This window comes from Gambusia affinis, linkage group LG19, assembly GCF_019740435.1.
Source record: "Gambusia affinis linkage group LG19, SWU_Gaff_1.0, whole genome shotgun sequence".
NCBI lineage: Eukaryota > Metazoa > Chordata > Actinopteri > Cyprinodontiformes > Poeciliidae > Gambusia > Gambusia affinis.
This window is the reverse complement of record NC_057886.1, coordinates 14,421,202-14,448,958: the sequence shown is the minus strand read 5'-3', so window position 1 is coordinate 14,448,958 and position 27,757 is coordinate 14,421,202. Positions and strand designations below refer to the sequence as shown.

General features: G+C 35.3%; 5 protein-coding genes and 1 gene segment (V, D, J or C); 3 read left to right on the top strand and 3 right to left on the bottom strand.

The window, feature by feature from the left end:
• Positions 1-1,687: 1,687 nt before the first annotated feature.
• On the top strand, positions 1,688-5,195 carry LOC122821879 (immunoglobulin lambda-1 light chain-like). The gene is made up of 4 exons (XM_044100174.1): positions 1,688-1,781; positions 1,874-2,199; positions 3,813-3,846; positions 4,725-5,195. The coding sequence occupies exons 1-4, from the start codon at positions 1,742-1,744 to the stop codon at positions 5,048-5,050; spliced, it is 726 nt and encodes a 241-aa protein (XP_043956109.1). The 5' UTR covers positions 1,688-1,741; the 3' UTR covers positions 5,051-5,195.
• A 4,124-nt stretch (positions 5,196-9,319) lies between these two features.
• LOC122821987 lies at positions 9,320-9,805 on the bottom strand. The segment is given in 2 exon segments: positions 9,320-9,657; positions 9,728-9,805. Coding segments are annotated over 2 exon segments (378 nt in total).
• Positions 9,806-11,772: 1,967 nt separating this feature from the next.
• On the top strand, positions 11,773-15,232 carry LOC122821878 (immunoglobulin lambda-1 light chain-like). Of its 2 annotated transcripts, none has more exons than XM_044100173.1 (4): positions 11,773-11,854; positions 11,947-12,272; positions 13,886-13,919; positions 14,796-15,232. In XM_044100173.1, the coding sequence occupies exons 1-4, from the start codon at positions 11,815-11,817 to the stop codon at positions 15,119-15,121; spliced, it is 726 nt and encodes a 241-aa protein (XP_043956108.1). In that variant the 5' UTR covers positions 11,773-11,814; the 3' UTR covers positions 15,122-15,232. The 2 variants fall into 2 exon arrangements, with proteins under 2 accessions (XP_043956108.1, XP_043956107.1); XM_044100172.1 differs by lacking the exons at positions 11,773-11,854; positions 11,947-12,272 and adding exons at positions 13,117-13,195; positions 13,273-13,595.
• A 1,125-nt stretch (positions 15,233-16,357) lies between these two features.
• Positions 16,358-18,840, bottom strand: si:dkey-282h22.5 (uncharacterized protein LOC107988040 homolog). The gene is made up of 4 exons (XM_044100394.1): positions 18,486-18,840; positions 18,188-18,286; positions 17,978-18,104; positions 16,358-17,406 (listed from the first exon to the last, which is right to left on the bottom strand). The coding sequence occupies exons 2-4, from the start codon at positions 18,276-18,278 to the stop codon at positions 17,127-17,129; spliced, it is 498 nt and encodes a 165-aa protein (XP_043956329.1). The 5' UTR covers positions 18,279-18,286; positions 18,486-18,840; the 3' UTR covers positions 16,358-17,126.
• A 4,437-nt stretch (positions 18,841-23,277) lies between these two features.
• LOC122821809 (tetraspanin-10) lies at positions 23,278-24,689 on the top strand. Its single transcript, XM_044100029.1, has 3 exons — positions 23,278-23,367; positions 23,461-24,047; positions 24,135-24,689. Exons 1-3 carry the CDS (start codon positions 23,278-23,280, stop codon positions 24,439-24,441), a joined length of 984 nt encoding a protein of 327 aa, XP_043955964.1. The 3' UTR covers positions 24,442-24,689.
• Positions 24,690-25,087: 398 nt separating this feature from the next.
• LOC122821867 (retinal cone rhodopsin-sensitive cGMP 3',5'-cyclic phosphodiesterase subunit gamma-like) lies at positions 25,088-27,683 on the bottom strand. Of its 2 annotated transcripts, none has more exons than XM_044100151.1 (4): positions 26,869-27,683; positions 25,744-25,916; positions 25,610-25,650; positions 25,088-25,524 (listed from the first exon to the last, which is right to left on the bottom strand). In XM_044100151.1, the coding sequence occupies exons 2-4, from the start codon at positions 25,896-25,898 to the stop codon at positions 25,448-25,450; spliced, it is 273 nt and encodes a 90-aa protein (XP_043956086.1). In that variant the 5' UTR covers positions 25,899-25,916; positions 26,869-27,683; the 3' UTR covers positions 25,088-25,447. The 2 variants fall into 2 exon arrangements, with proteins under 2 accessions (XP_043956086.1, XP_043956087.1); XM_044100152.1 differs by having other exon boundaries at positions 25,744-25,902.
• Positions 27,684-27,757: the final 74 nt, after the last annotated feature.

Genomic DNA, 27,757 nt, shown 5'->3' with positions numbered 1-27,757 from the left:
CATCACCAAATAAAAAAAACATATTAAAAAAATAAGCAAATTCAATATATTAATACTGTGTTTATTATCAAAGGCCATTACATGAAATGTGTGTTTCCAAGTGCTAGGACTTAATCTCTAGAAAAGTAATCTGATGTCATTCACATAAAAGTGATGTTGTTAACCAAATTTTTTTTTTTAAATAATGAATGACAAATATTCTCATTTTAAGTTAAGTAATGTTATGAACAGTTTGAAACAAAGAATTACCATGGAAGTATTGTAATAAACAATTATTGTTATAAGCACATGACAAAACAAGCGAATTTTGGGAGTGGAGAAACTTCTCATCTTAGATCTGTAAAGCAAGGGAGAAGAGCAGGTAGAGTATTTGAACTTCATATGAAAGTGCTTATTACAAAGCAATGTAGAAGTGGAGGTTATTGAAAACATCTAAACACTATAAAAGAAAAAACAGTAAACAAGGCAAAGAAATTGTGAAACAGCTTTAAATTTTTGCCATGCGATGTTGTTGATAGAAGCTACGGTGAAGAAAGGAGAGACAGCCACCATGGACTGTAACTCAGCTGCTGATGGACCACGTTTCTACAAACAGATCCCAGGAGCAATTCCTCACTTTGTTCTAAATTTTTAAAAGGACTGGAGCTCTCCAAAGTTTGGTCCTGGTTTCTCTTCCCCCAAATTCACAGTTAATTGTGTGTTAAACTCAGATTATTGTTTTAGAATTAGCAATGTTGAAGGAGAGTCTGCAGTTTATTACTGTAGCACATGGGACAGCTCTGCCAGTGAGTACATATCACTATGACAAAAACCTCAACATAAACATTCTGCTTTTTGAAGAAAGGAGGCAGAAACTGTACAAACCCACATTATAACAGTCCTCATATGAACATAATCCAGTCACTTCATTTTGAACTCTTGCTTCAGAAATCCGAGTCATAACAAATTTCGTTCATAAACATAAAATATGTTAAACTGTTGGTCTCCTTTACTTTTTATTTCAGATGTCAGGTTTTCGCCTCACCTTATTTAAACCCTGAGCCAAATAGACCCCCATACAGTAACCTTAAAAAATGGAAATCAGATCTACAGTTCTTACCATAGAAGTTTGTTCTGGTTGGATTTTTACCAAAACAGACTGATAATGCAGAATTGGACTGAGAATTAAACGGCAGCAGGTCTTCATGTGTGTTGGACTGCTTACCCTCTACCTGGCTGGGACAACCTCTATAGACATGGTGCTCTGGAAATCAAGAAAACAGTAAAATAAAAAATATTGAATTTGCTAACAAGTAACATTTTATAATAAATTAAAACAACACCTCAATAATCTTTATTGAGGTGTCTTATACAATCCTTGAACAACAAAATTGACCTTAATTTAAGTTTTAATGATGGACACAAGTGGTGTGTATTCACTGTATTAGTATATCTAAAGCTCACACAACCAAAAAACAATATTTTTTAAATAAATGATAAAATCTAACTCATGAATTTTTCTTTTTGACCAAAGACTAGTTTAATAGTTTAAGTAGTTAAGTTCTAACAATAAACTACTTATCTTTAGAGTTATACAATAAGTCAAGATGACAACATGCAAAAGTAATGCTCCTCCTCCTGCCAGTCCCTCTTATTTTCACTCATGTATTAAATGTTTCCTCCAACACCTCCTCTCCTCATCCACTAAACTCATCTGTCAGCAGAAAGATCATTTTACATCTTTGAATCACACACTGACACCATGCTGGGGATATTCTTCACTCTCTTCATTGCTCTAACATGTAAGGAGGATGACTTACTGCAGATTGGACTTAATGCTGGATTAATCAATCTTTGGGTTTCTCTTAACTTCATGTCATCTTGTTGTTTGCAGGTGTGAGCGGTGTGACGGTTGTGACACAGAAACCTCCAGTTCTGACAGTGAGGAAAGGAGAGACAGCCACCATGGACTGTAACCTGGGGAGCGTTAGTAACCATTACGCTCATTGGTACAAACAGATTCCAGGTGGAGCTCCACAGTGGGTGCTGTCTTTCTATCATAGCCATAGTGCACCAAGCTATGGTTCTGGGTTTTCATCTCCAAGGTTCACATCAACTCATCAGTCCACAACAGATTATCGTTTAATCATCAACAATGTAGAAGAGCAAGACTCTGCAGTTTATTACTGCAATACATGGGACAGCTCTGTAAAGGAGTTCGTACACAGTGATTTATACCATGACAAAAACCTCAACACAAACACTTCTGCTTTTTGACAAATGGTGAACTGCTGGAGTGAAGAATAATAAAGTCATCCAATCCATATTTTAACAGTTTCTGTCTTTATTATATATTTGTTAAAATTGTTACCTCCCTTGTTTAATGGTTGCCTTTTAAATATAAAACATAAATAACCAGCCATACCAGATAGTAAGGTGACATGAACAAAATGTATTACAATTTTGCTGCTGCAGATCTTTTTTGGTCAAATTTGCTTTAAGCAGTTTAGTTTCTTTATCATATATATAAAATAATACATGTTCATGGAATTTTTTGTGGACTTCCAGATGTAAGTTTGAAAAGTCTGCTCAAGACTTCATGTCAGAGTTCTTAGTGGTTTCATTTGTGTTCAACGTTTCTTGTGGTCCTCTGCATTTTTGAGGGTCCAGTTATGTCCTCCCAGTACAATCTGGAAAAAAGTCAAAAGGGAATTGGGGAAAAAAAAGAAAAGAAAAAGGTACCAGCAGTTCACCATCAGTTTATTTCACTTCTGTTCAGTTTCCATTTGAAGATAGAAAAATAACCTGACTAGTAAAGGGCCAGAACAATGACAAACAACAATTCATATTCAATTATCAATTCAAATCAGTTTACCAGTAAACACTAATAAAATACACTCTTTAAATAACTAAACAAGCTGTTCAGAAAACACATGGGATTTTCAGGATATACAATAAGTCTAAATATTTGATTCATGAATATCCTCCTCCTCTTCTCTTATCCTCAGGGTCTTTATAAGCCTCTGTTTCTCTCCTCCTTTCAGTCCAACCTGCTCACCTTTCAGCTACACAGAAAATAAGATTTACATCACAAACTGACAACATGCTGGGGATCGTCTGCAGTCTCATCACTGCTCTAACATGTGAGATTCTTCTCAGACTATTTCAGATGATGCATTCAAACCTTTTGATTCAACTGTTTTTCTCCATGTGTTGTCAGGTGTTGATGCAGCGATAACATTGACCCAGGATCCTGTTGTCACAGTCTCAGCAGGACAACAAGTTGTTCTAAACTGCAACATTCAGAGATATGATAGTAATTATGTCAGATGGTACAAACAAGTTCCCAGTGGAGTTCCTCAATATGTTCTCCGTTTTCGGCACTATGACAGTTCACTTGACTTTGGAACAGGATTCTCTTCAGACCGATTCAGCTCTAAATCATCATCAAACATTGATTATCAGTTCATTATTAAGCAGACAGAAGCAGGAGACTCTGCTCTGTATTTCTGTCAGACATTTGATGACTCTGCATCTGAAGATGTATCACAATGATTCACAGTGTGACAAAAACCCAAACACCCAAACTGATCAAATACCTGAACATTAAACAGTTCACAACACACATTTGTTACTATAAATCATACTGCCACTGTTTAAACATGTCCACAGAGACCAAAGTGAGTTAGTGTTTTCTAATAAAAGCAGAATGATGAAGAGACTGAGATGTTTTCAGTGAAAGTTGCTCACAGCAGGATGTTTCACTTCCACTCCGTCATCAGAAACAATGAGAAGGTTTTTGTACGACGATGTATACAAACTGAATCACTGTGGTATTCGGACCGGGAACCAAGCTGATTGTCACAGGTAAGGATTTGTTTTAATTACTTTAAAGTTAGACTTTTTTTAATTTTTAGATTGCATAACACTTTTTTTTTCTCTTTTGTACTTTTGTGTTGCAAAAAGTTTTAAGTTTTAAGCTATTTTCATCTTTTTTTCATATTTGTGTTTTGCTTTCACAAAAATATGACGTTAAACCAAACGTTAAGTAAACAATAGTAATTTAAAGTCATGATCTAGTATATCTTGTGTCAAAAGTAAATCATCAAAATGTAGATTTTGATGATTTACTATATGGTCTCATCTTCCTACTGTGTTTAAGACAATTATTCTGATCTTTGAACCAAAAGTAGTTCTTGATAAACTAACAAAGAATTCACATACAATCTGCTCTTATGTTTGTTGTTCGCAATGAAATCTCATCAGGATCCATGTTTTATTTGATCTTTCTTGTAAATACATTGAAGTAAAATGTTAATTATATTAATTTAAATTTTGAAATACATATTTTTAAAATAATTTACTTAAAAAAAGATTTTATTTATGAAGAGAAAGCTGCCAGCAGAAATAATCCACAAACTAATAATGAGCATAAAAATAATTAGTAAATTGTGAAATGAATAAACTTCAGAACAGTCATATATAATATATAAGCTTTTGTATGCTGTATTTTGCTCTTGTTTATTATTCATTATCATGTTTATGCACTTCAGAAACCGTTTTAGAATTACTGATATTTTCATCTGCATGATTTTATTTTTTTTTTTGTTCTTAAATAACATATTTGTCAGTTGACTACTATGACTATGACTAAAGTTAGTTGTATTCTCTGTTTTGACCAAGTAGTTCTTTGTTGTTGATTTAATTGTGTATTTATTTATTTATTTATCTTCATTTTCTTCCAGGCTCCACTCTCCCTCCTCCTGTCCTGACCGTTTTCCCTCCATCCAAGGCTGAGCTCCAGTCCAGCAAAGCCACTCTGCTCTGTCTGTCCACTCAGTCTGGACCTTTTGCTGATGTGAACTGGTTGGTTGATGGGAGTCCAGTAAGCAGTGGGATCTCTACCAGCACTGCTGTTCAGAAACCAGACCAGACTTTCCACATCAGCAGTTCTCTGTCCATCCAGACATCAGACTGGAACGGGAACAAGGTTTACGCCTGTAAAGTGTCTTTGGGTTCTCAGACTGCAGAGAAAACCATCAACAAGTCAGAATGTCCTGCTGAAGAATAGCAGAAGATCTTAATCATCATTTATAATCTGCTTTTGATTCAGTTTATTCTTTACAAGACTTAGAAAACTTGCTTCTCTGTTCAGTGTGCTTGACAACTATTGTTCTCTTGGCTTTCTTTTTCATTAATAAACTGTGGAAATGTGAGTTCATGTGTATTTTTCCAGACATTAATAAAAGTAGCTGTAGCAAAGTAAAACATTTTGCCTCTAATGGGATGTTTGTGCAGTTAGCTGTGAAAGATACTAAAAAGTGTCCATACACCATACTTATTCATCTATTTTTATATTTTTACATTGTATGTTTTTTACTCAAATATTATTAAATATAGAAACATCATGAAGTTTCAAATATTAAGATTTTCCTAAAGCATCAATAGAAGAGTCCAAAATATTAAAGATAGAGTCTGTGTCACATAATGATGAGGGAAAAAAAAGATGAACTCGTGGAACTGAGGGTCTTTTTTCCAAACCCGGTGAAGCATTACGACTCAGTCTCTTCTATTACAGGATGCACCTGCAGGCCTCCTCTGCTTTTTTTACCCAATATGTAAATATCAGACTAAAGTCTCAGAGGGAACACTCCCTGAGGTTTTAATCTTAGCATGAAAATCTAATGAATCACAAGTTCAAACTTCAAATTGAAACAATTTTATGAAAGAAATATTTGAAAGTTAAATAAAAAAGCAAACATGCAACAACAATCTGTAATGTTAAAACGATTTGATCAGATGTCATCACAGCTTCTCCTCCTGTCAATCATTCCAGATTCAGCATCATGTTGGACACCTCCTGCAGCTCCTCCTCTCCTCTTGCTTCTATATATTTGTTGTTTTATTGTTTGTGTTTTGACTCACTGCAAACTTCATACAGCATAAAATAAATATTTGCAGTTCAACAGATAGCTGAAACCTGAACTCTTGACCACAAGAGTTCAAGTTGTGGTCAGTTGGGCTCTATTCTTATTACAGGAAGTAATGAGAATGGAGGAGAGGTCAGTAACTGCATCCTTTTGATAGCAAATAGGGAGGAGTAGATAGATGACAAAATATTAAAAATGCATTTCTGATCTGCTATGTATTTGACATAAATTATTTTTTAATTGTTCATTGTGATTTTGTGTTGGACATATAAAATGGTTTTGGTAAACAGATGTCACTAACACTTTAACCTTTACAGCATCTGGAATGATCAATCCTCGCTTGAGACTTGTGTTTAGTTGATTTCAATTTTTCACTTTAAAAAGTGATAAAAGTATTAAAAAAATAAACATCACTTTTTACTGACATAAAACTCATAGAACTTTTGTAGAAAATGAATCTTTAAATCATTGTAAATTTGAATTATAGGTATCATGACCATTAACTATTAATAAAAGACATGCAATGTCTTAAATGTTACATTTGGTTGTGATCTTATTAGCTTACATTTATTTTAGTTATTTGTAGTAACATGAACAGTAAATAGGTGACTTGTACTTAAGTATGTTTATAAATGGGTACCTGAGTCTGTTTGAGGAAAAGTTGATGGATGTTTTTGATTCTGTTTGCTATGAATGATAAAATTTAAAATGAAAGCAAATTAAATGGTTAAAAACCACAACTACTTTCTTACTAACACTTTCATATTGAGAAAGATTTCAATTTGTCTTTATCTTTCTGTTAAAGAAAGGTAAGATTATTTGTATAGCACATTTCAGCAATAGGCTATGCAATTTACATGATAAAAACATACAACTCTAAAGAAGCAAGAAAGATATTTTCTCAAATGTCATCAAAATCATCATTATAAAACTTTGGAGTTAAGACAAGAATTCATCTGTTAATAGCATAAATGATGTCAGTTGTTTCCAAGAAGAAAATTCATTTTTTTAACATATTAGAGTCCTGGAAGTCATCAAAACCACAAAAGTCTAAAGCTCCTCCTCCTGTCTCTTCCTCTAAGTATCAGTGTTGTATTAAATGCCTCCTTCAGCATCTCCTCTCCTCATCTTCTGAACTCGTCTATCAGCAGAAAGGTCACTTTCTAAGGTCTAAGGTCATTCTCAGCACACACTGACAACATGCTGGGGACCCTCTGCACTCTTATCACTGTTCTAACATGTATGAAAGGTAACTTACTGCAGACTGGAGTTCATTCATCAGACTGTGTGTTACTGTTGACTTCATGTCATCTTGTTATTTCCAGGTGTGAGAGGAGCAACTGTGGTGACACAGACGCCTCCTGTTGTAACAGTGAGGAAAGGAGAAACGGCCACCATGGACTGTAACCTGGGGAGTGTTACTAACTTTAATGCCCAATGGTACAGACAGATCCCAGGAGAAGTTCCTCTATATATGCTCAGGTTTTATCATGGCTGGAGTAAACCCAAATATGACACTGGGTTCCCCTCTTCAAGACACACGGCAACTCATCAGTCAACATCAGATTACCGTTTGCATATCAGCAGTGTGGAGGAAGGAGATTCTGCAGTTTATTACTGTAGCACATGGGATGACTCTGCTAAAGAGTGGGTATCACAGTGATTCACAGTGTGACAAAAACCTCCTCAATAACACTTCTGCTTTTGCTCTCACTGAGATGCATGGACAGACAATGTAGCCACCAGCAAGAGTTTCAGTCAGCACATCATTATTTGTCAGTATCTGCACTAAAATATTTTTTCTACAAATGAATAAAATTATCAGATATTACAATTTATTTACAATAATGTTAACACAAATTACCCTAGTTTGTACAGACAGAGCCTAGGAAAGTCCCTACATGTGTTTTACCCAAATATGACTCCCATCTCAAGAACACACATCCAGTATCGGTCACCAGATTATTGTTTGATTATCTGAAGTATGGAAGAAGAAAGAGATTTACTAATGAAAAACTGAGGACACATCTGTCAATGAGAATTGAAGTGATTCAAACCAACATCTTGAATTAAATAGAAACAGTTTTAATAATATCAACACTGGGTTTTGAGATTTTACATCACCAAAAGTAATAAAAACCATATTCAAAAAATAAACAAATTCAACTTATTAATACTGTGTTTATTATCAAAGGCCATTACATGAAATGTGTTTTCCCAATTGCTAAGAATTAATCTCTAGAAAAAGTAATCTGGTGTCATTCATATAAATGTGACATTTTTTTTAATAATGATTCATAAATATTCTCATTTTAAGTTTTGTAATGTTATGAACAGTTTGAAACACAGAATTATCATGGAAGTATTGTAATAAACAGTTATTATTATAAGCACATGACAAAACAAGCAAATTTTAGGAGTGGAGAAACTTCTCGTCTTAGATCTGTAAAGAAAAGGAGAAGATCAGGCAGAGTATTTGAACTTCATATGAAAGTGTTTATTAAAAAGCAATGTAGAAGTGGAGGTTATTGAAAACATCTAAACACTATACAAGAAAAAACGTAAACAAGGCAAAGAAATTGCGAAACAGCTTTACATTTTTGCCATGCGATGTTGTTGATAGAAGCTAAACACAACTAACTCAATCATAAATGAAATATTTCTTTTTAATTTCATGATTTGAAGAAACAAAAAACACAATTTAACTCATTGTAATCTAAAACGTTTTTGTAACAGAGTAAGATTGAGCATTAAATTTGAACTAAAAACAGAGGAGAATATTTAGTGGTGTAAAATACTTTAAAGAAAAGAAGAAACTGAATTTTCCTCTCCTGTCAATGAAGCATCACCTATCTACACCTCATTCTCTGTTCTCACAGGATGCAGCTGCAGACATCATCTCCATAATTAAACTTTCATGTAAATTAAGAACTTAAGTTTCAACGGTATTTTGAACGTTCAACACGTAACTCAATGATAACATAATCTCTGCTCCAGATATTAAATTATCATTAAGGAATTTTGATAAAATCTTCATAAAACATATTTTAGACTGTTTTTTTCTTGACCTTTAACATATTTTCTGTTTATTTTATTGGTTAATATTTAGAGTTAGACAGTTTTAATGTGAGCTTAAGATTTGTGCAATATCTATTTTTTTTTTACTTGTGACATATAAAAGACATTTGTTATTATACTGTTTAAGTAAGATTAAGTAAATAATTTTGTAGACATAATGTAATACTTGCTGGTTTTATTTATTAATAAAAAACACTTTAAAGAGTTTAAATGCTGAAAAAATATATACGCTGTGTGTTGGATGAAGTTATTGCTGGAGGCTCCACTTGGTTTTTGTATTAGGGAGAGAAAAAGCAGAAGTGTTATTGAGGAGGTTTTTGTCACACTGTGAATCACTGTGATACCCACTCTTTAGCAGAGTTATCCCATGTGCTACAGTAATAAACTGCAGAATCTCCTTCCTCCACACTGCTGATATGCAAACGGTAATCTGATGTTGACTGATGAGTGGATGTGTGTCTTGTAGAAGGAAATCCAGTGTCATATTCTGGTGCACTCATGCCATGATAAAACCTGAGCATATATAGAGGAACTTCTCCTGGGATCTGTCTGTACCATCGGGCACCGCTGTTAGTAACACTCCCCAGGTTACAGTCCATGGTGGCCGTTTCTCCTTTCCTCACTGTCACAACAGGAGGCGTCTGTGTCACCACCGTCACACCACTCACACCTGGAAACAATGAAATGACAGTTAAAATATGGATAATGTCTGATGATTCCATCATGAGATCTCGTCTTACATGTTAGAGCAGTGATAAGAGTGCAGAGGGTCACCAGCATGATGTCAGTGTGAGCTGAGATTAATGTTGGAGTTGTAAAGTGACTTTACTGCCGACAGATGAGAGTTTAGAAGATGAAGAGGAGGTGCTGGAGGAGGCATTTAATATCACACTGACAGGAGGGAGGAGGAGCTTTAGGTATGTACAGGTCATACTTAAATGTTTCAGTATGAAAATATATCTCTTACTGTGACAGTATGGAACTTTGCAACTTTGTATCATTGAGTCCAGTTCAAATGTCCTATCCAAAATTAGAGATCAACCATTGTGTTTATGTATGTGTTTGACATGCATTTTTTTTTTGCCATGTTAAAATCTAAAATACACAGAAATGACTAAAAGTAGAATATTTATATTCAGATGAAAGTGGATTTCATCCTCACTTTTCTGCCAGGTTCAATAATTTATCTGATGTTAGGAAAATTACATAAGGAAATATCATCAGTTCACAAACAAAATTAGAAATAACTTAGAAAGGGATAGGATTAATGAATTCTACATATTCTCATATATGAATTGCTCATATTATTAGTTATTAGTTTTAAACAGAATTATTATGGAAGTATTGTAATAAACTGTTATTATTATAAGCACATGAAAAAACAAGCGAATTTTGGGAGTGGAGAAACTTCTCGTCTTAGATCTGTAAAGCAAAGAAGAAGAACAGGTAGAGTATTTGAACTTCATATGAAAGTGTTTATTAAAAAGCAATGTAGAAGTGGAGATTATTGAAAACATCTAAACACTATAAAAGAAAAAACAGTAAACAAGACAAACAAATTGCGAAACAACTTTAAATTTTTGCCATGCGATGTTGTTGATAGAAGCTACAGTGAGGAAAGGAGAGACAGCCACCATGGACTGTAACTCAGCTGCTGATCGACCACGTTTCTACAAACAGATCCCAGGAGGAATTCCTCACTTTGTTCTAAATTTGTAAAAGGACTGGAGCTCTCCAAAGTTTGGTTCTGGTTTCTCTTCCCCCAAATTCACAGTTAATTGTGTGTTAAACTCAAATTATTGTTTTAGAATTAGCAATGTTGAAGGAGAGTCTGCAGTTTATTACTGTAACACATGGGACAGCTCTGCCAGTGAGTACATATCACTATGACAAAAATCTCAACATAAACATTCTGCTTTTTGAAGAAAGGAGGCAGAAACTGTACAAACCCACATTATAACAGTCCTCATATGAACATAATCCAGTCACTTCATTTTGAACTCTTGTTTCAGAAATCCGAGTCATAACAAATTTAGTTCATAAAGATAAAATATGTTAAACTGTTGGTCTCCTTTACTTTTTATTTCAGATGTCAGGTTTTCGCCTCACCTTATTTAAACCCTGAGCCAAATAGACCCCCATACAGTAACCTTAAAAAATGGAAATCAGATCTGTAGTTCTTACCATAGAAGTTTGTTCTGGTTGGATTTTTACCAAAACAGACTGATGATGCAGAACTGGACTGAGAATTAAATGGCAGCAGGTCTTCATGTGTGTTGGACTGCTCACCCTCTACCTGGCTGGGACATCCTCTATAGACATGGTGCTCTGGAAATCAAGAATACAGTAAAATAAAAAATATTGAATTTGCTAACAAGTAACATTTTTTAATAAATTAAAACAACACCTCAATAATCTTTATTGAGGTGTCTTATACAATCCTTGAACAACAAAGTTGACCTTAATTTAAGTTCTAATGATGGACACAAGTGGTGTGTATTCACTGTACAAGTATATCTAAAGCTCACACAACCAGAAAACAATATTTTTTTAAATAAATGATAAAATCTAACTCATGAATTTTTCTTTTTGACCAAAGACTAGTTTAATAGTTTAAGTAGTTAAGTTCTAACAATAAACTATTTATCTTTAGAGTTATACAATAAGTCAAGATCACTACATGCAAAAGTAATGCTCCTCCTCCTGCTAGTCCCTCTTATTTTCACTCATGTATTAAATGTTTCCTCCAACATCTCCTCTCCTCATCCACTAAACTCATCTGTCAGCAGAAAGATCATTTTACATCTTTGAATCACACACTGAGACCATGCTGGGGATATTCTTCACTCTCTTCATTGCTCTAACATGTAAGGAGGATGACTTACTGCTGATTGGACTTAATGCTGGATTAATCAATCTTTGGGTTTCTCTTAACTTCATGTCATCTTGTTGTTTGCAGGTGTGAGCGGTGTGACGGTTGTGACACAGAAACCTCCAGTTCTGACAGTGAGGAAAGGAGAGACAGCCACCATGGACTGTAACCTGGGGAGCGTTAGTAACAGTGCTGCTCGTTGGTACAAACAGATTCCAGGTGGAGCTCCTCAGTGGGTGCTGTATTTCTATCGTAGCGATAGTGCACCACGCTATGGTTCTGGGTTTTCATCTCCAAGGTTCACATCAACTCATCAGTCCACAACAGATTATCGTTTAATCATCAACAATGTAGAAGAGCAAGACTCTGCAGTTTATTACTGCAATACATGGGATAACTCTGTGAATGAGCATGTACACAGTGATTTATACCATGACAAAAACCTCAACACAAACACTTCTGCTTTTTGACAAATGGTGAACTGCTGGAGTGAAGAATAATAAAGTCATCCAATCCATATTTTAACAGTTTCTGTCTTTATTATATATTTGTTAAAATTGTGAACTCCCTTGTTTAATGGTTGCCTTTTAAATATAAAACATAAATAACCAGTCATACCAGATAGTAAGGTGACATGAAGAAAATGTATTACAATTTTGCTGCTGCAAATCTTTTTAGGTCAAATTTGCTTTAAGCAGTTTAGTTTCTTTATGATATATATAAAATAATACATGTTCATGGAATTTTATGTGGACTTCCAGATGTAAGTTTGAAAAGTCTGCTCAACACTTCATGTCAGAGTTCTTAGTGGTTTCATTTGTGTTCAACGTTTCTTGTGGTCCTCTGCATTTTTGAGGGTCCAGTTATGTCCTCCCAGTACAATCTGGAAAAAAGTCAAAAGGGAATTGGGGAGAAAAAAGAAAAGAAAAAGGTACCAGCAGTTCACCATCAGTTTATTTCACTTCTGTTCAGTTTCCATTTGAAGGTAGAAAAATAACTTGACTAGTAAAGGGCCAGAACAATGACAAACAATAATTCATATTCAATTATCAATTCAAATCAGTTTACCAGTAAACACTAATAAAATACACTCTTTAAATAACTAAACAAGCTGTTCAGAAAACAAATGGGATTTTCAGGATATACAATAAGTCTAAATATTTGATTCATGAATCTCCTCCTCCTCTTCTCTTATCCTCAGGGTCTTTATAAGCCTCTGTTTCTCTCCTCCTTTCAGTCCAACCTGCTCACCTTTCAGCTACACAGAAAATAAGATTTACATCACAATCTGACAACATGCTGGGGATCGTCTGCAGTCTCATCATTGCTCTAACATGTGAGATTCTTCTCAGACTATTTCAGATGATACATTCAAACCTTTTGATTCAACTGTTTTTCTCCATGTGTTGTCAGGTGTTGATGCAGCGATAACATTGACCCAGGATCCTGTTGTCACAGTCTCAGCAGGACAACAAGTTGTTCTAAACTGCAACATTCAGAGATATGATGGAAATTATGTCAGATGGTACAAACAAGTTCCCAGTGGAGTTCCTCAGTATGTTCTCCGTTTTCATCACAGTGACAGTTCACTTGACTTTGAAACAGGATTCTCTTCAGACCGATTCAACGCTAAATCATCATCAAACATTGATTATCAGTTCATTATTAAGCAGACAGAAGCAGGAGACTCTGCTCTGTATTTCTGTCAGACATTTGATGACTCTGCAGCTGAAGCTGTATCACAATGATTCACAGTGTGACAAAAACCCAAACACCCAAACTGATCAAATATCTGAACATTAAACAGTTCACAACACACATTTGTTACTATAAACCATACTTCCACTGTTTAAACATGTCCACAGAGACCAATGTGAGTTAGTGTTTTCTAATAAAAGCAGAATGATGAAGAGACTGAGATGTTTTCAGTGAAAGTTGCTCACAGCAGGATGTTTCACTTCCACTCCGTCATCAGAAACAATGAGGAGGTTTTTGTACGACGATGTATACAAACTGAATCACTGTGGTATTCGGACCGGGAACCAAGCTGATTGTCACAGGTAAGGATTTGTTTTAAATACTTTGAAGTGAGACCTTTTTTGTACTTTTACATTTTCCCCAATTTTTTTTAAGTTCTTGTTTTTTTTGTTTGTTTGTTTCTTTTTACAAAAAAGTATTTTCATGTAGATTATGAAAAGGATTGTCACTTATAGCCATGTAAAATCTGCTTTCCAAAGTAAATTTTCCAAATCCAAATTTGTCAGTTTTATAAGACAGTTGTGCTCCTCATTGAGACTCTTATTGCAAATGTAGTTACTGTAAAACTGACCATTAATTCACATGTAGTCTTCTCCTAGGTTTTTCTTTGTTTGCAGTGAATTCCATGTTTTATTTGATCTCTCCTGTAAATAAATGGCAGTAAAATATTGGCTATATTAAGTTACATTTTATGTAAATATTTACTTTTTTTAATACTTTCTAAATAAAAAAAAATCCATAGAAAAACAAAGCTGCATGCAAATATAATCCACAAACTAATAATCATCATAAAAATAATTATTAAATTCTGATTATTTTTTTCTAGAATAAACATATCCCCAGTCTTTCATAAATAATGCAGATTTTCATATTTTGTGTCTTGCTCTTGTTTATGTTCTTTTGTATTATTGGTTTGATGCTAAATTAAGTTATATCATTATCAGATCTTTCCGTTCAAACAAATCTGATGAATCCATCTCAAAGACCCTGTGATGAATTACTTAGTTTTCCATCTGCTTCAATATTTTCATTTGTTCTCAAATAAAATACCATTTCATAGCTCTCACTATAGCCAAAATTTGTTCTTTTCAATAATATCATCCACGTTTTAACCAAATAATGTTTGTCTTTGACTTAATTGTGTATTTATTTATTTATTTATCTTCATTTCCTTCCAGGCTCCACTCTCCCTCCTCCTGTCCTGACCGTTTTCCCTCCATCCAAGGCTGAGCTCCAGTCCAGCAAAGCCACTCTGCTCTGTCTGTCCACTCAGTCTGGACCTTTTGCTGATGTGAACTGGTTGGTTGATGGGAGTCCAGTAAGCAGTGGGATCTCTACCAGCACTGCTGTTCAGAAACCAGACCAGACTTTCCACATCAGCAGTTCTCTGTCCATCCAGACATCAGACTGGAACGGGAACAAGGTTTATGTCTGTAAAGTGTCTTTGGGTTCTCAGACTGCAGAGAAAACCATCAACAAGTCAGAATGTCCTGCTGAAGAATAGCAGAAGATCTTAATCATCATTTATAATCTGCTTTGTTTCTGTTTGCTTCTCTATTTAGTTTTTGTTTGACAACTATTGTTCGCTTGGCTTTCATTTTCATTAATAAATCACTGTTACATTGGAAATCAGTGTTCATGTGTGTTTCATTATTTGTAATTGAGTGTAGTTGTGCCAAAGTAAAATATTTTGCTTACAATGGGATATTTGTGAAGCTTTGTGGAGGAGAAGCTAATAGAAAAATTCATACATCAGATTTATTTCTTTACCTTTAATGTTTTCACAGTTTATTATTTTACACAACTGGTAAAAACATATACGCACTGCAAAGTTTCAAATAGGAAGTTCTTCCTAAACAAACTGTGGCCCTAAAGACATAAAAGATACATTCTGAGTAAGTCATAATGTCTGATAAAGATGAACAAGCGAAACTGAGCATTTTTTTTTACAGCCAATGAAGCATCACTTCTCTTCTCGTTGTCTCTTCTTTTACAGGATACACCTGCAGGCCTGCTATGCTTTTTTGGTATCATATTTAAAAATAATGAAATCCAGTTTCAGAGGGAACAATCCCTGATACACTGAGGTTTTAATTCTTCTTGTTTAACAAATTTACATCTAATCCCAGTATATCAGTGTGTATTTTTAATATTAGAATTAGCAAAATAAATTGTATTTCTCTCTGTAATTGATAGAAATGAAGACATAATCCTTTATCATTGCACTAAACACATAGCTCATAATTTAGCTCCTCGAAATGAGTCTCTTTTATGGGGAAAAGCTATGCGTCCAACCTATTTGACTTTTTTAGTAGTGCTTTTTTAGAGTATTTGTATGTACTTGGTTACTTGTAATTAAAAAAAGGAAGATGTTCTAAATCACAATATTATCTTTTTTGTTTGATTATAAAAATGTAGCAACTGTAAGATAGATAAAGGCATGTTCACCTTTGTTTTCAGAAAGTAAGAGAAGCTTGTTTTCTCAGTCTTGTAAAACTTGTCATCTCTTGTTTTGGAGGGGGAAATTGTTTCTGATCCCTCCCAAAGTGACCATTAAAACAAGGTTGGGATGTATTCTAGTAGTCACAGTCTGCACAAATCATCAGTCCATCCATAACTCTGGACAGGAGTCCAGCCAAACAACACAAAGAACAGCCCGTGTCTTGTTCGGCATGTGTATTCATACCACACATGCTCAGCCAGGTTTTTACTTGTTAACACTGCTAATCACCACACCATATGCTGTTGAATGTTTTTAATAATTATTTGAGCAGAAACATAAAGTGCAAACCAATGACAGTGATAAATACTGAGTATAGAATAATCATGCGTTATGGGACAGTCTTATAAGTCATGTTACAAGGTTGTAGCCCTGAACAGATAAATGTCATTTTAGGTTTCTTTTAGCAGTGTTTCTACCACACATGCTGAGAATCAGAATCAAAAATACTCTATTAATACTCAGAAAAAATGTTATTACAGATAAGACATCTGATTAACAGCTGAAAATTTGAAGATAACAAAGGATAGCAGGATAGTCCGATTAAGGTAATTCATGTGTGTAAAAGAGTTCTATCAAAGATTGCAGTTATATTGTTTCACTACTAGCTGTTACTAGTATATCAACTTGTGCTGACACATAGTTTCACTTTGTCTCCTTATTAAGAATGGGTATTTTTAAATCCTACATCTAAAGCAAACTCCATTTGTCTAAAGTACGTTATAAAGGTTTCTGATTATTGATTATATTATGTACAAGAAACATCCTCTTTATAGTCATATTTCAGTAATGAGCAGGCACACAAACCAGTTGAATAATGAACAACCAGGTGGATGATGCCACCTTGTGGCAGAATATGACCAAGAAAAGTGGAACAACCATCACTGCATGACGTGGTTCATATTCTGGGTAATTTGATTTGAATGCCCTTTCCCATTACATCCAGCACTCCAAAAGTGTAGAACAATAGTTATTGTTAACATAGGACAGTAGTTAGCAATCAACAATGTTACTGTCTCTGAGTGCCTCTCCTCCTTGCTCTGAGCAGTGTTGGCTGATTGATGAGCCTCCTGTCTAGAGCTCTCCGCTGCGCTCCAAGTGGAGACCTCAGACCAAAGCTGGGAGGAATCCTGGACACTGACCAATGAGGTACGGTGAATCTACCTTCTTTAATATCATCCACAAAAGCCTCCACTCCATCAAACTTTGAGGTGAGCTTCCCCAGCTCGTCTTTTAGCGAGTTAAACTGCTGGTAGAGGTCTCCCAGAGCCTCGGAGAGAGGCTGGATCCTAGGCACATGGAGACATGAATTAATTAAAATGATCTCACCGTTTTAGTATGCTGCCCAAGACTGTTGGCTTTACTACACATTAAACACTATCAGGAAATGAGAAGAACACAGCCAAGACAAAACGTCAACAGTGTGTTAGTCATAACTTACTGTTGAGCAGAAACAGCCACACAATTGCCAATTAAACTTGGAATAACAAGAACAAAAGTCTCTTTTAAAAAATAAAAAGTGGCACAACTACTAGATGTAGATCAAAGTTGATCTACAACAAGTACTTGGCGATAACAAATAGCTGTTTACTGTGTTGTATCATAAGCCCTGTCTCTGGAGGAATGACTTGGAGAGTTTCAGAGCCACTAGATTTAGCAGACCACGTTGCTGAAACATTTCACTCTTTTCCATTTGGCGCACTCCCTGCATTGACATCATTTAAAAAGCAGAAACATGTTGCATAATATTCTAATGTTGCAAGAGGATCAGCAGTTTGTCGAATGTTTTAATGGATGACTCGGAGTTCAAACTTTATCTGTTAGTGCTTGTTCCTGTTGCCTTGGTTCAGTGCAACTCACCTGGTGTATTCAGGGAGAACAGAGGCATGGTCATGGATCAGCAGCTCTTTCACTTGGGTTATTATAGCAAATTTCCAGTTGTCCAGTACTTGAGTCAGGTTGGAGCAAGTCTGTCTGCTGGTGTGTTCTGCTCTACACAGAAATATGTGTAAGAGAGTTTGACCCAATGGATTTAGTAATTGTTTACAAGAACAAGAGGTTATTCCTTGCCTTTTGGATCCCAAGGGGAGGTTTTATGTTTCCGTTTCTGAGTTGCAGATGTTGACAGCATGCAGAACAGAACCAGAACCTTCAACTGCATGGTTTTAACTTAAAGACAGAAATATAAAGTTAAACTTAAAAAAAAACGTTTTTACAATTTTCTATATAAACTTCTAAAATTTAAACATTTAAAAAAAAACACTAACTTCATTATTACAGATGTAGATATAAGTGTTAATTTGTCATATATTTCAATTTTGATTAGCTTTACAGTAGATGAAAATGACATGTATCTTTTGTGGTTTACCTTTGGGTGAGGCAGCTCCTAATGTTCCTAGAAAAATCCTTCAGGAATCACACAGATAAAGAACAAACTCTCTTCTAACTGCCTCTCCAACCTCTCTGAGCTTTTCCTCCACCTGCTCGTCCCGACGTCAGTGATGAAGGGTGGTGACAGAATCTGATATTTTAGCATGTGTTCACAGGGCTGGATTCATATGCACCAAGTGAAAAACAAAGAAATCCCTTCTACTCTAGAATCTTCACAAGTTCTTGAATTCTGTGAGTCTTTTACATTGCTAACTGACCTACACATAATTATTTTCTAAATATTTTTTGTTGAAATCTCGTGACTTTTTTCCCCCTTATCAGCCTGCAGCAGCGCTCCCTGTGGGCTCTGATCCGGAGGAGGTGTTAGATGGAGCATTATGGCTCCAAAATAACATTCTTACTGCCTACTGTAATACAATCTGTTAACCATCTGGGCTGACAGGCACAGTCAGCATCAGGCTTTGTAGCTGCCACGGATGATAGAAACCTGCTGACTCAAGAGCACTCACTAGAATGAAGTGAATGAAAACTTAAAATTGATTCCATCAAATGGTCGGTTTTAAGTTTCTATTCATCTGTAAGTTAGAATTAAAGACAAAAACACACCACTTCAGAGAAACTCTCTCATCCGTTAACTGCTTCCACCCCTTATTGAAATGAGCTGCTGAATGATTTATTCCGGCAATTCGCTCAGTTTGACATTTATCCATCCTTTAGAATTAAAGGTTATTTATGTGGTGATAATCTAACTTCTGATGGAGGATGAGGCAACTTGTTCTCTAGTCCAACTGCTCCAAGGCATTCCAACATCTGGGTTGGTGAAGTAGGATGGCTTTTTCAGAGACAAGAAGATATAAATCACTGCAAATATAAAATATAAATCTTTTGTTTGTTCTTGTCCAGAAATGATTGTTCTTTAGTACATTTGGGAGATTCTGCTGATATCTGCAGCCAATTGGATGAGACAATTTCTGCTAACTGGGTATTAGTCCCAAACATCTGGACCGTCTTTAAACTCAGACATTACATTTGTTGCAGCTTAGTGTGAGGAGAATTTAAGATATAAGGCATCATGACCTGGAGACTTTATAACTGTTCATGGCTGAATTTAGCAAAAGTTTACACTTTTGTTCAAATATCCTTAAAAAGACCTTTAGCATCTATTAGTGCAGACCAGATCTATTCATCTATAAAGGAGGAACTCACTGCAGTTTTTTTTTTTTGTTCACCCTTATGCTCTCATTTCTACAGTTTTATAAGTTTCAATTTAAAATTTTCCAAACTCTTCTATATTTTATGTACTTTTAGGTCTTAGGATTTCAATAAAGACATTGTTAGTCTGTCACAATCCAATGTTGATGTTTTATCTAAGTCACATTGTGAATTTACTTGACCGAGACTTGTGATGATAACCCTTTAAATCACACACTCTGCTCTTGAGACTGTTTGAAAACTATATGGAGAGATTTGTGTCATGATGTGCACTTGTAGGGTGGTGAAGAAAACAGGGAGGACCCAGGTTAGAATGATGAACTAAAGGTTTAATGGTGAAAAAGGCACAAAATAATCCAAAAGTCGAGGCAGCAGAAAGCTACAGTTCAAAACTGGTGGCGATTGGAAAAATCAAATGCAACACGACAGAACTGACAGACTGGTACGACAAAGACACAGGTGGTATTAAATACACAAAATGGTAATCACAGAACGAGACACACCTGGGAACAATCAAAGGGTAGACAGGACAACACGGAGACTCAAGACACAGAAACCCAAAAATAAACACACAGAAAAACTCAAATCAACAATTTGTGAAACACACTACTCCAACTTACGCATGCAAAGAGCGTAGAGAGAGAAGAGAATGGAAAGAAACTCCATGATAGACTGACCAGACAATCCACAGAATAAAAACATTGGGACAAGATCAACTAAACTGAACTGTATTGTTTTTTTTACAGTTTAGTTCAGAGGTCAGAGTAAGGGGACTACTGAGACATTTGGAGGCCAGAGACCTCCAGCCAGGATCAGGGTACATTCAACTGCAACGTACCAGTTGAACAGCTACATTGCAGTCTGATCCCAGAACACACAAATCCCATCCTTGCAGCGATTGCACCACAGCTGGCTCACTAAGAGTTTATTTGTCCAATTTGCTTTACAAACTTTCCCTGAGGTTAAGATAAGTATATAGAAAATCCCAATGCAGTGTGAAAAAAAAGACGAACGATCAGATACAAGACCATTTGATAAAGTTAAATATTTAGCAGCAATTTGAATCACTCATCTTATATAATTCAAGTAGTTATATCTCATGTTTTCTTATTTGTCTTGATTCTTAACTTACTACATGATTGAAATATATTTCATTCGACACATATTACTGAAAATATACTACTGAAAATGTAACTCTGAAGTTGTAAATATTCCAATATAGTTACTCTCCAAAATATTAAATATAAAATATAGATTTTACTATTGCATAGAAATATGTTTCCAGATGTACTGAGGAACTAAGAGCCAGCCAGCTGTCTGCCTGAAGTAACACACTCATTTGCTTCCAGCTCCTTACAGCTCAGTCCAGTAGCCAGAGGAAAGAATGACTCCAGTGGAGTTACAGATACACAGAGGAAAATATTCAGGCCTCATTCTTTCTGTTTTTCAGTTCAGTCACATCAGTTTTATCAGATGCTACTTCTTTTTGTCTCTTGGAAGCACATGACTGCAAGAAACTTTATATGAGGACTTGTGGAGGATAGTTGCAGCTGAAATTTATCAGCTACCAAATTCAGAGAAAGGCTAAATGTTGATTATAGCAATAATTAAAAATAATGTTGTTGTTTTATTTTTTTTTTATTTATTTTTTTTTTTGGGGGGGGGGTCTGCTCCCACACAAATGTACATTTGATAAGTGTATTTTTTTTTATATAAAATAGTATATACATACAATAGTATATACTATACATGAATGTTTTCCCTCAGAGCTGAGGAGGGAAATCCTGAGGCAGTTTGTCAGTCTAATATCTTTATATACTTTATTTTACTATTATCTTTATGTTTTTATTGCCTTTTTCTTTACTCTCATTTGTCTAATAAAACAATCTGACGTGACTGGGAAGTCACTGTAAATAATTTATCCTACTTGAAAAATAATTTCTGTTGTATTTATTCTTTTACCTTTATTGATAAATTGTGATTATTATTTTTTTCTGTCAAGCACTGCTCTGAAAAACAGTCACAATCATGCTGTTTAATGCGACAACATGATTGTCGCATTCAAAGTTTATTGTTTATAATGACCATAAAACTTAAGCAATAAAACAATCTCGTTTAAAACTTTGTTTAAGGCAGTTTTAATCGTTGACTAGGTTACTTTGGTGTGCTAATACTCTTTGATGACATCCAGTGGTTACAGTGAGGTACTGCAAAAGTGTGTCTAGTATGGAGTTTTATTGAGATAGAATCATTTTAATGATGGTTAATGGTTCCTTTCATACATTAATGAAAGTATACAAAATCAGAAATAACAAAGCAGATATAAAAATAGGATGCAAAACAAAAAAAAAATTATGTTTTGTGAAAATGCTGCCATTGTAGTTTTTTCCACTAAACCACAGTTTCAATAGACATAAACATTAATATTTTATCTGTCTGTAACAAAGTGAAAGGAATTATTATTTATGTAGCTTTCTGTTTTTTTCTGAGTTTTGTAGACTTTGGTCAATTTGGATGCCTTTCTCTGACACTTGGGTAAAAGAACATTCGTCTTGACCTTTGACATAAACTGCTAACTCAAATCCTGTATGTTCTACAGAAAAATATTTTCAAATTCTACTATTTCTGAGAAAGCTCATTGAAATTGTTGCATTAAGACATTGTTTCAAATTAATTTTTTCATGATGCAAAATAACCAAATCTGATAAACAAGCTGAGATTCATAACTTAAATTTGTTCCAAACCAAGAACTACTCCAAAAGATTATACTTTAAAACAATTTTAAAGTTGTAACATTATTTCTATTTCACTTGGATGAATAAAACAATTTTTGCCCATGTTGTTTTTCATCCCCAACAAAGAAAAATAGCTGAGTATTCTAACAGCTGAGGTGGTTGAGTAAATTAAGAGAAATATATTAATAAAATAAGTTATTGAATATCTACAATTAGATATTCTGCAAAAATAAGTTTGAGGAAATAACTTCAGAATTATTAGTGTTTATAAAATTCATTTTTTCTTGAATTATAAAAAAATGACTATGTTTTGACATGAAGGTTACAAAGTCTTGTAATAAAGTCAACATTGAGACAATGATTCTTAGAGTCAGTGAGGCGGTAAGCAATATTCAGGGGTGGTTGTAAGTGACATATATTCAAATATGCATGATACTGTTTGTTATACATAACATAAAAACATGACTAAAACTTGTTTTTTTAAGGTTACATTTGATTCCTGATATCTTGTGTTCTTGGAGAGACTAACTACTTACTGTCTCTGACCTTTCTCTTTTTCAGTTTGAGTCAGTTTTTTTTAGAAATAGCCTGATATGAAAAGCTCCTTGTTTTTGGGGTCTGATATCTCACTAATCCCCTCATTGTGACTCTCACATGATGAAAACAATTTCAGGCCTCACAGCACTTTGAGGCTGAACACAGCAGGGTCTCTCAGTATCAGCGCTCTGGTTTTTCTGCTGCAGCAAATATTCTCATGTTTCATTCCAACTTGAACTACTCGGAGGAGCTAAAAGCACAGGGTCGGTTGTCTCAGATGACAATATGCGACAATATTTACCCGTAAAGAAGTTTGAGTGGCCTTGGTCTAGGAGAGACAATGGGCAGAATGAGTTCAGCCCACTTATTCCAAAGGTATGCCTTTCAATAATTTATATTTTTAAGAATGTTGTGCTGTTCTACAATTAGCATTAGCCATCATTAAAAACTTTATTTCTATGTCTGAAGTCAGGTGCTGCAAAAGTGGAGGATGAGGAGCTTGGCCATGTTGACAATGAATATCAAACAGGGACGCCCAGCAATCAGGATCACAACAGTCCTACAAGAATCCAACCTCATTACAGTTATTCTTTGATGGATTATTTTCTAAAATACTTCCTGTTCCTGTGCAACCTGGTCTTCACAGTTTTGGGTCTGGTGGTTCTTGGTTTGGGGATCTGGGGTCTCTCCAGCAAAGAATCGTTTGCCCAGGAGAAGATTGGAACTATCGGCACAGATCCGATGCTGATACTTTTGACGTTGGGCTTTCTGCTCACTCTGCTCTGTCTGACAGGGTGTGTTGGTGCTTTAAGAGAGAACTGCTGCTTGCTGAAGATGTTCTCTGTTATAGTGCTGGTGCTCATCACAATCCAGGTGCTGTTTGCAATCGTGGCCTACACTGTGCAGGATCAGATTGAAGGATATCTGCGGTCAGGGATGCTAGCTGCCATGGTGGGCTATCAAGATGATCTGGACCTGAGGTTCATCACAGATGAGATCCAATTGGGTCTGCAGTGCTGCGGGGCCGACACCTACCGGGACTGGGAGGTGAACCTGTGAGTGGAGTATGACCTCTGTTTATTTGTTATTTCTGTAAATTCTCAGTTGACCATCAGTTTTAAAACTCTTCTTTTTTTTTTTAGATATTACAACTGCTCAGCTCCGGGCGTTTTGGCGTGTGGAGTCCCTGCAACGTGCTGCGTGGACCCTTTGGAGAACGGGACGGTGTGGAACTCACAGTGTGGCGTGGGAGCACAGCTCATGGACGAGTTTACCGCTCAGAGCGTGATCTTTCTTGGGGGTTGTCTGGGTGGAATCTCTCGATGGATCAAGCAGCATGAGGGCCTGATCGGGACAGTCGGAGTTGTTGTTGTTGGGGTTCAGATTCTTGCTGTGTTCATCACAACAAGACTGTTGGAAAACATTCACAGGCATAAAGCTCATGCATGATGTAAATATGGCATGAAGTCATCAGAGTCCTGGCTGTTTCTTGATGTTTTCTTCTTTTTCAGTTCTGGGCTCCATAGTTAGACACATTTTATATTCAGATTGCATAAACAGGGTTTATACGTTGGAAACTAAATAGAAACACATCTAATGTACTGTAAATATTTTCCTCATCCTACAAAAGAGGATGGTGAGTCATCGAGAGAAGTCATTAAACATGAGTGATTATTTCTTATGGAAAGATTTGGTGCTCACTTTTTTTTCTCCTGAGTCTGCATCCATACTACAAAGTCATTAACCTTCATCTACTTTTGGTGATGAAGGTTGATCACTTTTAATTATTTTTTTTTTCATGTATTTATTGTTTCACAAAATCTACACTCTGTCAGGAGGCATCTGAAAGGTATTTTACAGCCAAAACTTATACAGAGGTCTGTGGTGGTGGGATCTGGGCTTTATGTTAACTATTAGAGTTGTAAAGCTATGCCTAATGCCATAAGTTGTTTAAATAAATCCTGAAATACTAAATTATTAAATTATAAACTGATAATTAAATGGTAATTATTGGACTTTATGTTTTGAATTAAAATGATTGTTTAATGATAAATCCTTCTGTTTTTTTAGTGATAACAAAGCAAACTCATGTTAAAAAGTCAAAGCTTTATTTTGAGTATAAAAACACAGTGCTGACAGAATCTCCTGCTGGCCAGTAACTAAACTATCAGCTGCATCTCCATCTGCAGCCACAGGCAATGACACAAGAACAGCAACGGTGTTTTAGAGCGGGAAAATGGCAGCTTGAGAGTCTCAGGAAACACATTTATCATACAAAAAACAGCATACACAATATGCAGGCGGGTATTACATAAAATGCTAACATATTTCTAGCTTTATGTTTGCCATACAGAAGTGATCCATATTCATGAATGCTTAAAATAATCTCTGGATATCATTTTGAATTAAATCCTCTTTTTTTAAAAAAAAAAAAGCTGCTTAACAGTGAAGAGACTCAAATGATGCCATACTGAGCGAGTTCATGTAGCTCTAAATGGCTGTACGCTTCCCAGGGGCAGATCACTGTGATATCTGAAAGGGAAATAGTATTTAGTAATAAAAACACTACAAAATTAGTAGTTATTAAAGATGACTTGAATATTGTAATTGTCCTCACCAGTGCCAAGTCCCTCCATTCCTGGAATCTCCTCTCCAAAGCTAGAGTTAAACATAAACTTTTATCTTTAATTACTTTTATTTGGTTCCAAATACACTTTATTAACAACCATGAATATATTTGAGGGGTCTTACCCAATCACTCCCCTCTTTGGGGGCTTGCTCTTGAATTGACGAGTGTTTCTCTGCTTGAACTTGGGTGGGCCCTTTCGTGGCGAACCAGGAGCCGTTGCTCTCAGAGGGGCTTTGCCACCAGTCTTTGCTTCAGGTTTGGCTATGTCCATATTCATGCCTCTGTTTAGTGACAACTGCAATGTTACAAAAAGGAAATAACAATGGAGGTAAAAACTGAAGACAGAGACAAGTAAATAGTCCTCTTTTTAAGTTTGTGAAAAGTTAGAATCATCCGTATTATTTTCTGCTTACCACATCAAAACAAAGAAAGACAATGTGCTTAACCACAGGTTGCAGAGGCTCCTGTAATCTGATGGTCACGTTTTTAATCAACACTACATGATGACTCTAATCTATAAAGCTCCCTCATAATCAGATTACTCTGAGGACATGCTGAATTTACTGCTAAACCCAACGTATCATAAAAAGCACCAAGATTTGTTTCCTAGTTGAAACCTTCTGTTGTGAGAAGAAATAAAATTGCACTATTTTTATTACAGCTGAATTATTCCACAAATAGCTGTTTCAAAATTGTTTACATGAAGACTTAAATAATTTTTTGTTGTTATAGACTGCCGATTGCATTTGTTTAAGTGCACGACTAAAGGGTATAATAAAGATGTCTGATTGTAGAATACTCAGCACATCTATATTATTCTGATTATTAGATGATTATCACATCTGTAACCATAACATCATTGCTAATGTTTGAAAAATATAGATATGTATTGTTTCTTCTGTATGGCCTCTACAAAAGAAACATCTTTAAATAGGTATCTTGAGTATCATAAATAAATCAAATAATTTAATTTGTTTTGCTTTCTAGTTAAGGACAAATTCTGTTGCATATTAATAGAGCAAATGGAGAGTTTACAGACTGTAGAGAAAAATGACTGAATGTAATTAACTGAATTCAAATTAAATGGAAGAACATCCAAATAAATAAATAAATAACCGACAAGCTTCCAAGATTTTATTTGAAATTCCAGCATGCTAAAATTGCTTAGATAGGACAACATTAACTATTTAGACATGTGCCAAAATAGCCCACAAAAAACAAGCAATATTGTTAATTCTTATACTTACCACTTCTTGTGTATCTTCCCTGGTAATCCGAGAGATCTCTCTTTATGTCAAATAACTCTCGCGCATCACTCTGTCCTTTTATTAAGATTTTGATGAGATTAACATGCGACAAGCCAATAAACTGTACACACGTCATTTGTATTCCATATGGGTACAGAACATGGGGGAGGGGGCATTTAAGGATACATTTTCTGCCCAAGAGAGACACTTAACAGCAAAGACACATGCAAGTCGTATCAGGAACAATGGAAATAATTTGAATATTTCCACAGCCTACCAGAAGTGTGCCCTGTAAAGACCAGTTATTATTACTTATGGATATGTGAAATGTGCTATGATGCTCACCATCTTCCCACTCCTCTTCAAGCATTGCATAACACCCAACGTCAAGAACACGCGAGTGTGATCTCTGGACATTTCACTCTCATCAGCATTGTTTTGCATTATACATAATAATCCATTCCATCCTCCCTCCCACCTAAATAAACACATACCTGGTTCATTCATGTGATTGGCTGCAGCTTCTTAATCTGGAGTCAAACCCATGCACATATACTGTGTTGAAAAATAACTAATAACTTCCCTTCATCTTTATTCTCAATGAGACTTGAGGAAGTTTCATTTCTCCTCCAGTGTAGTGTCCAGAATATTTTTGTTTTGTTGACCTCTAGCGGTGGGATAAATTCATAACAACCTCTTCAGCCAATGAGGGTGCACTTTAATCAAAGCTCGTCTGTTGTTGTAATATATCACTTCGGAAGTTAGACGGACCTTCAAGATTTGTTTTCTTTTATGCTTGATTTAGTTATTTATCATTTCCCACCACATAAAAGTAAAATATATGAGAGTATTTTTCAACATTTTTAAGTCTACAAAATAGGCAATGGTA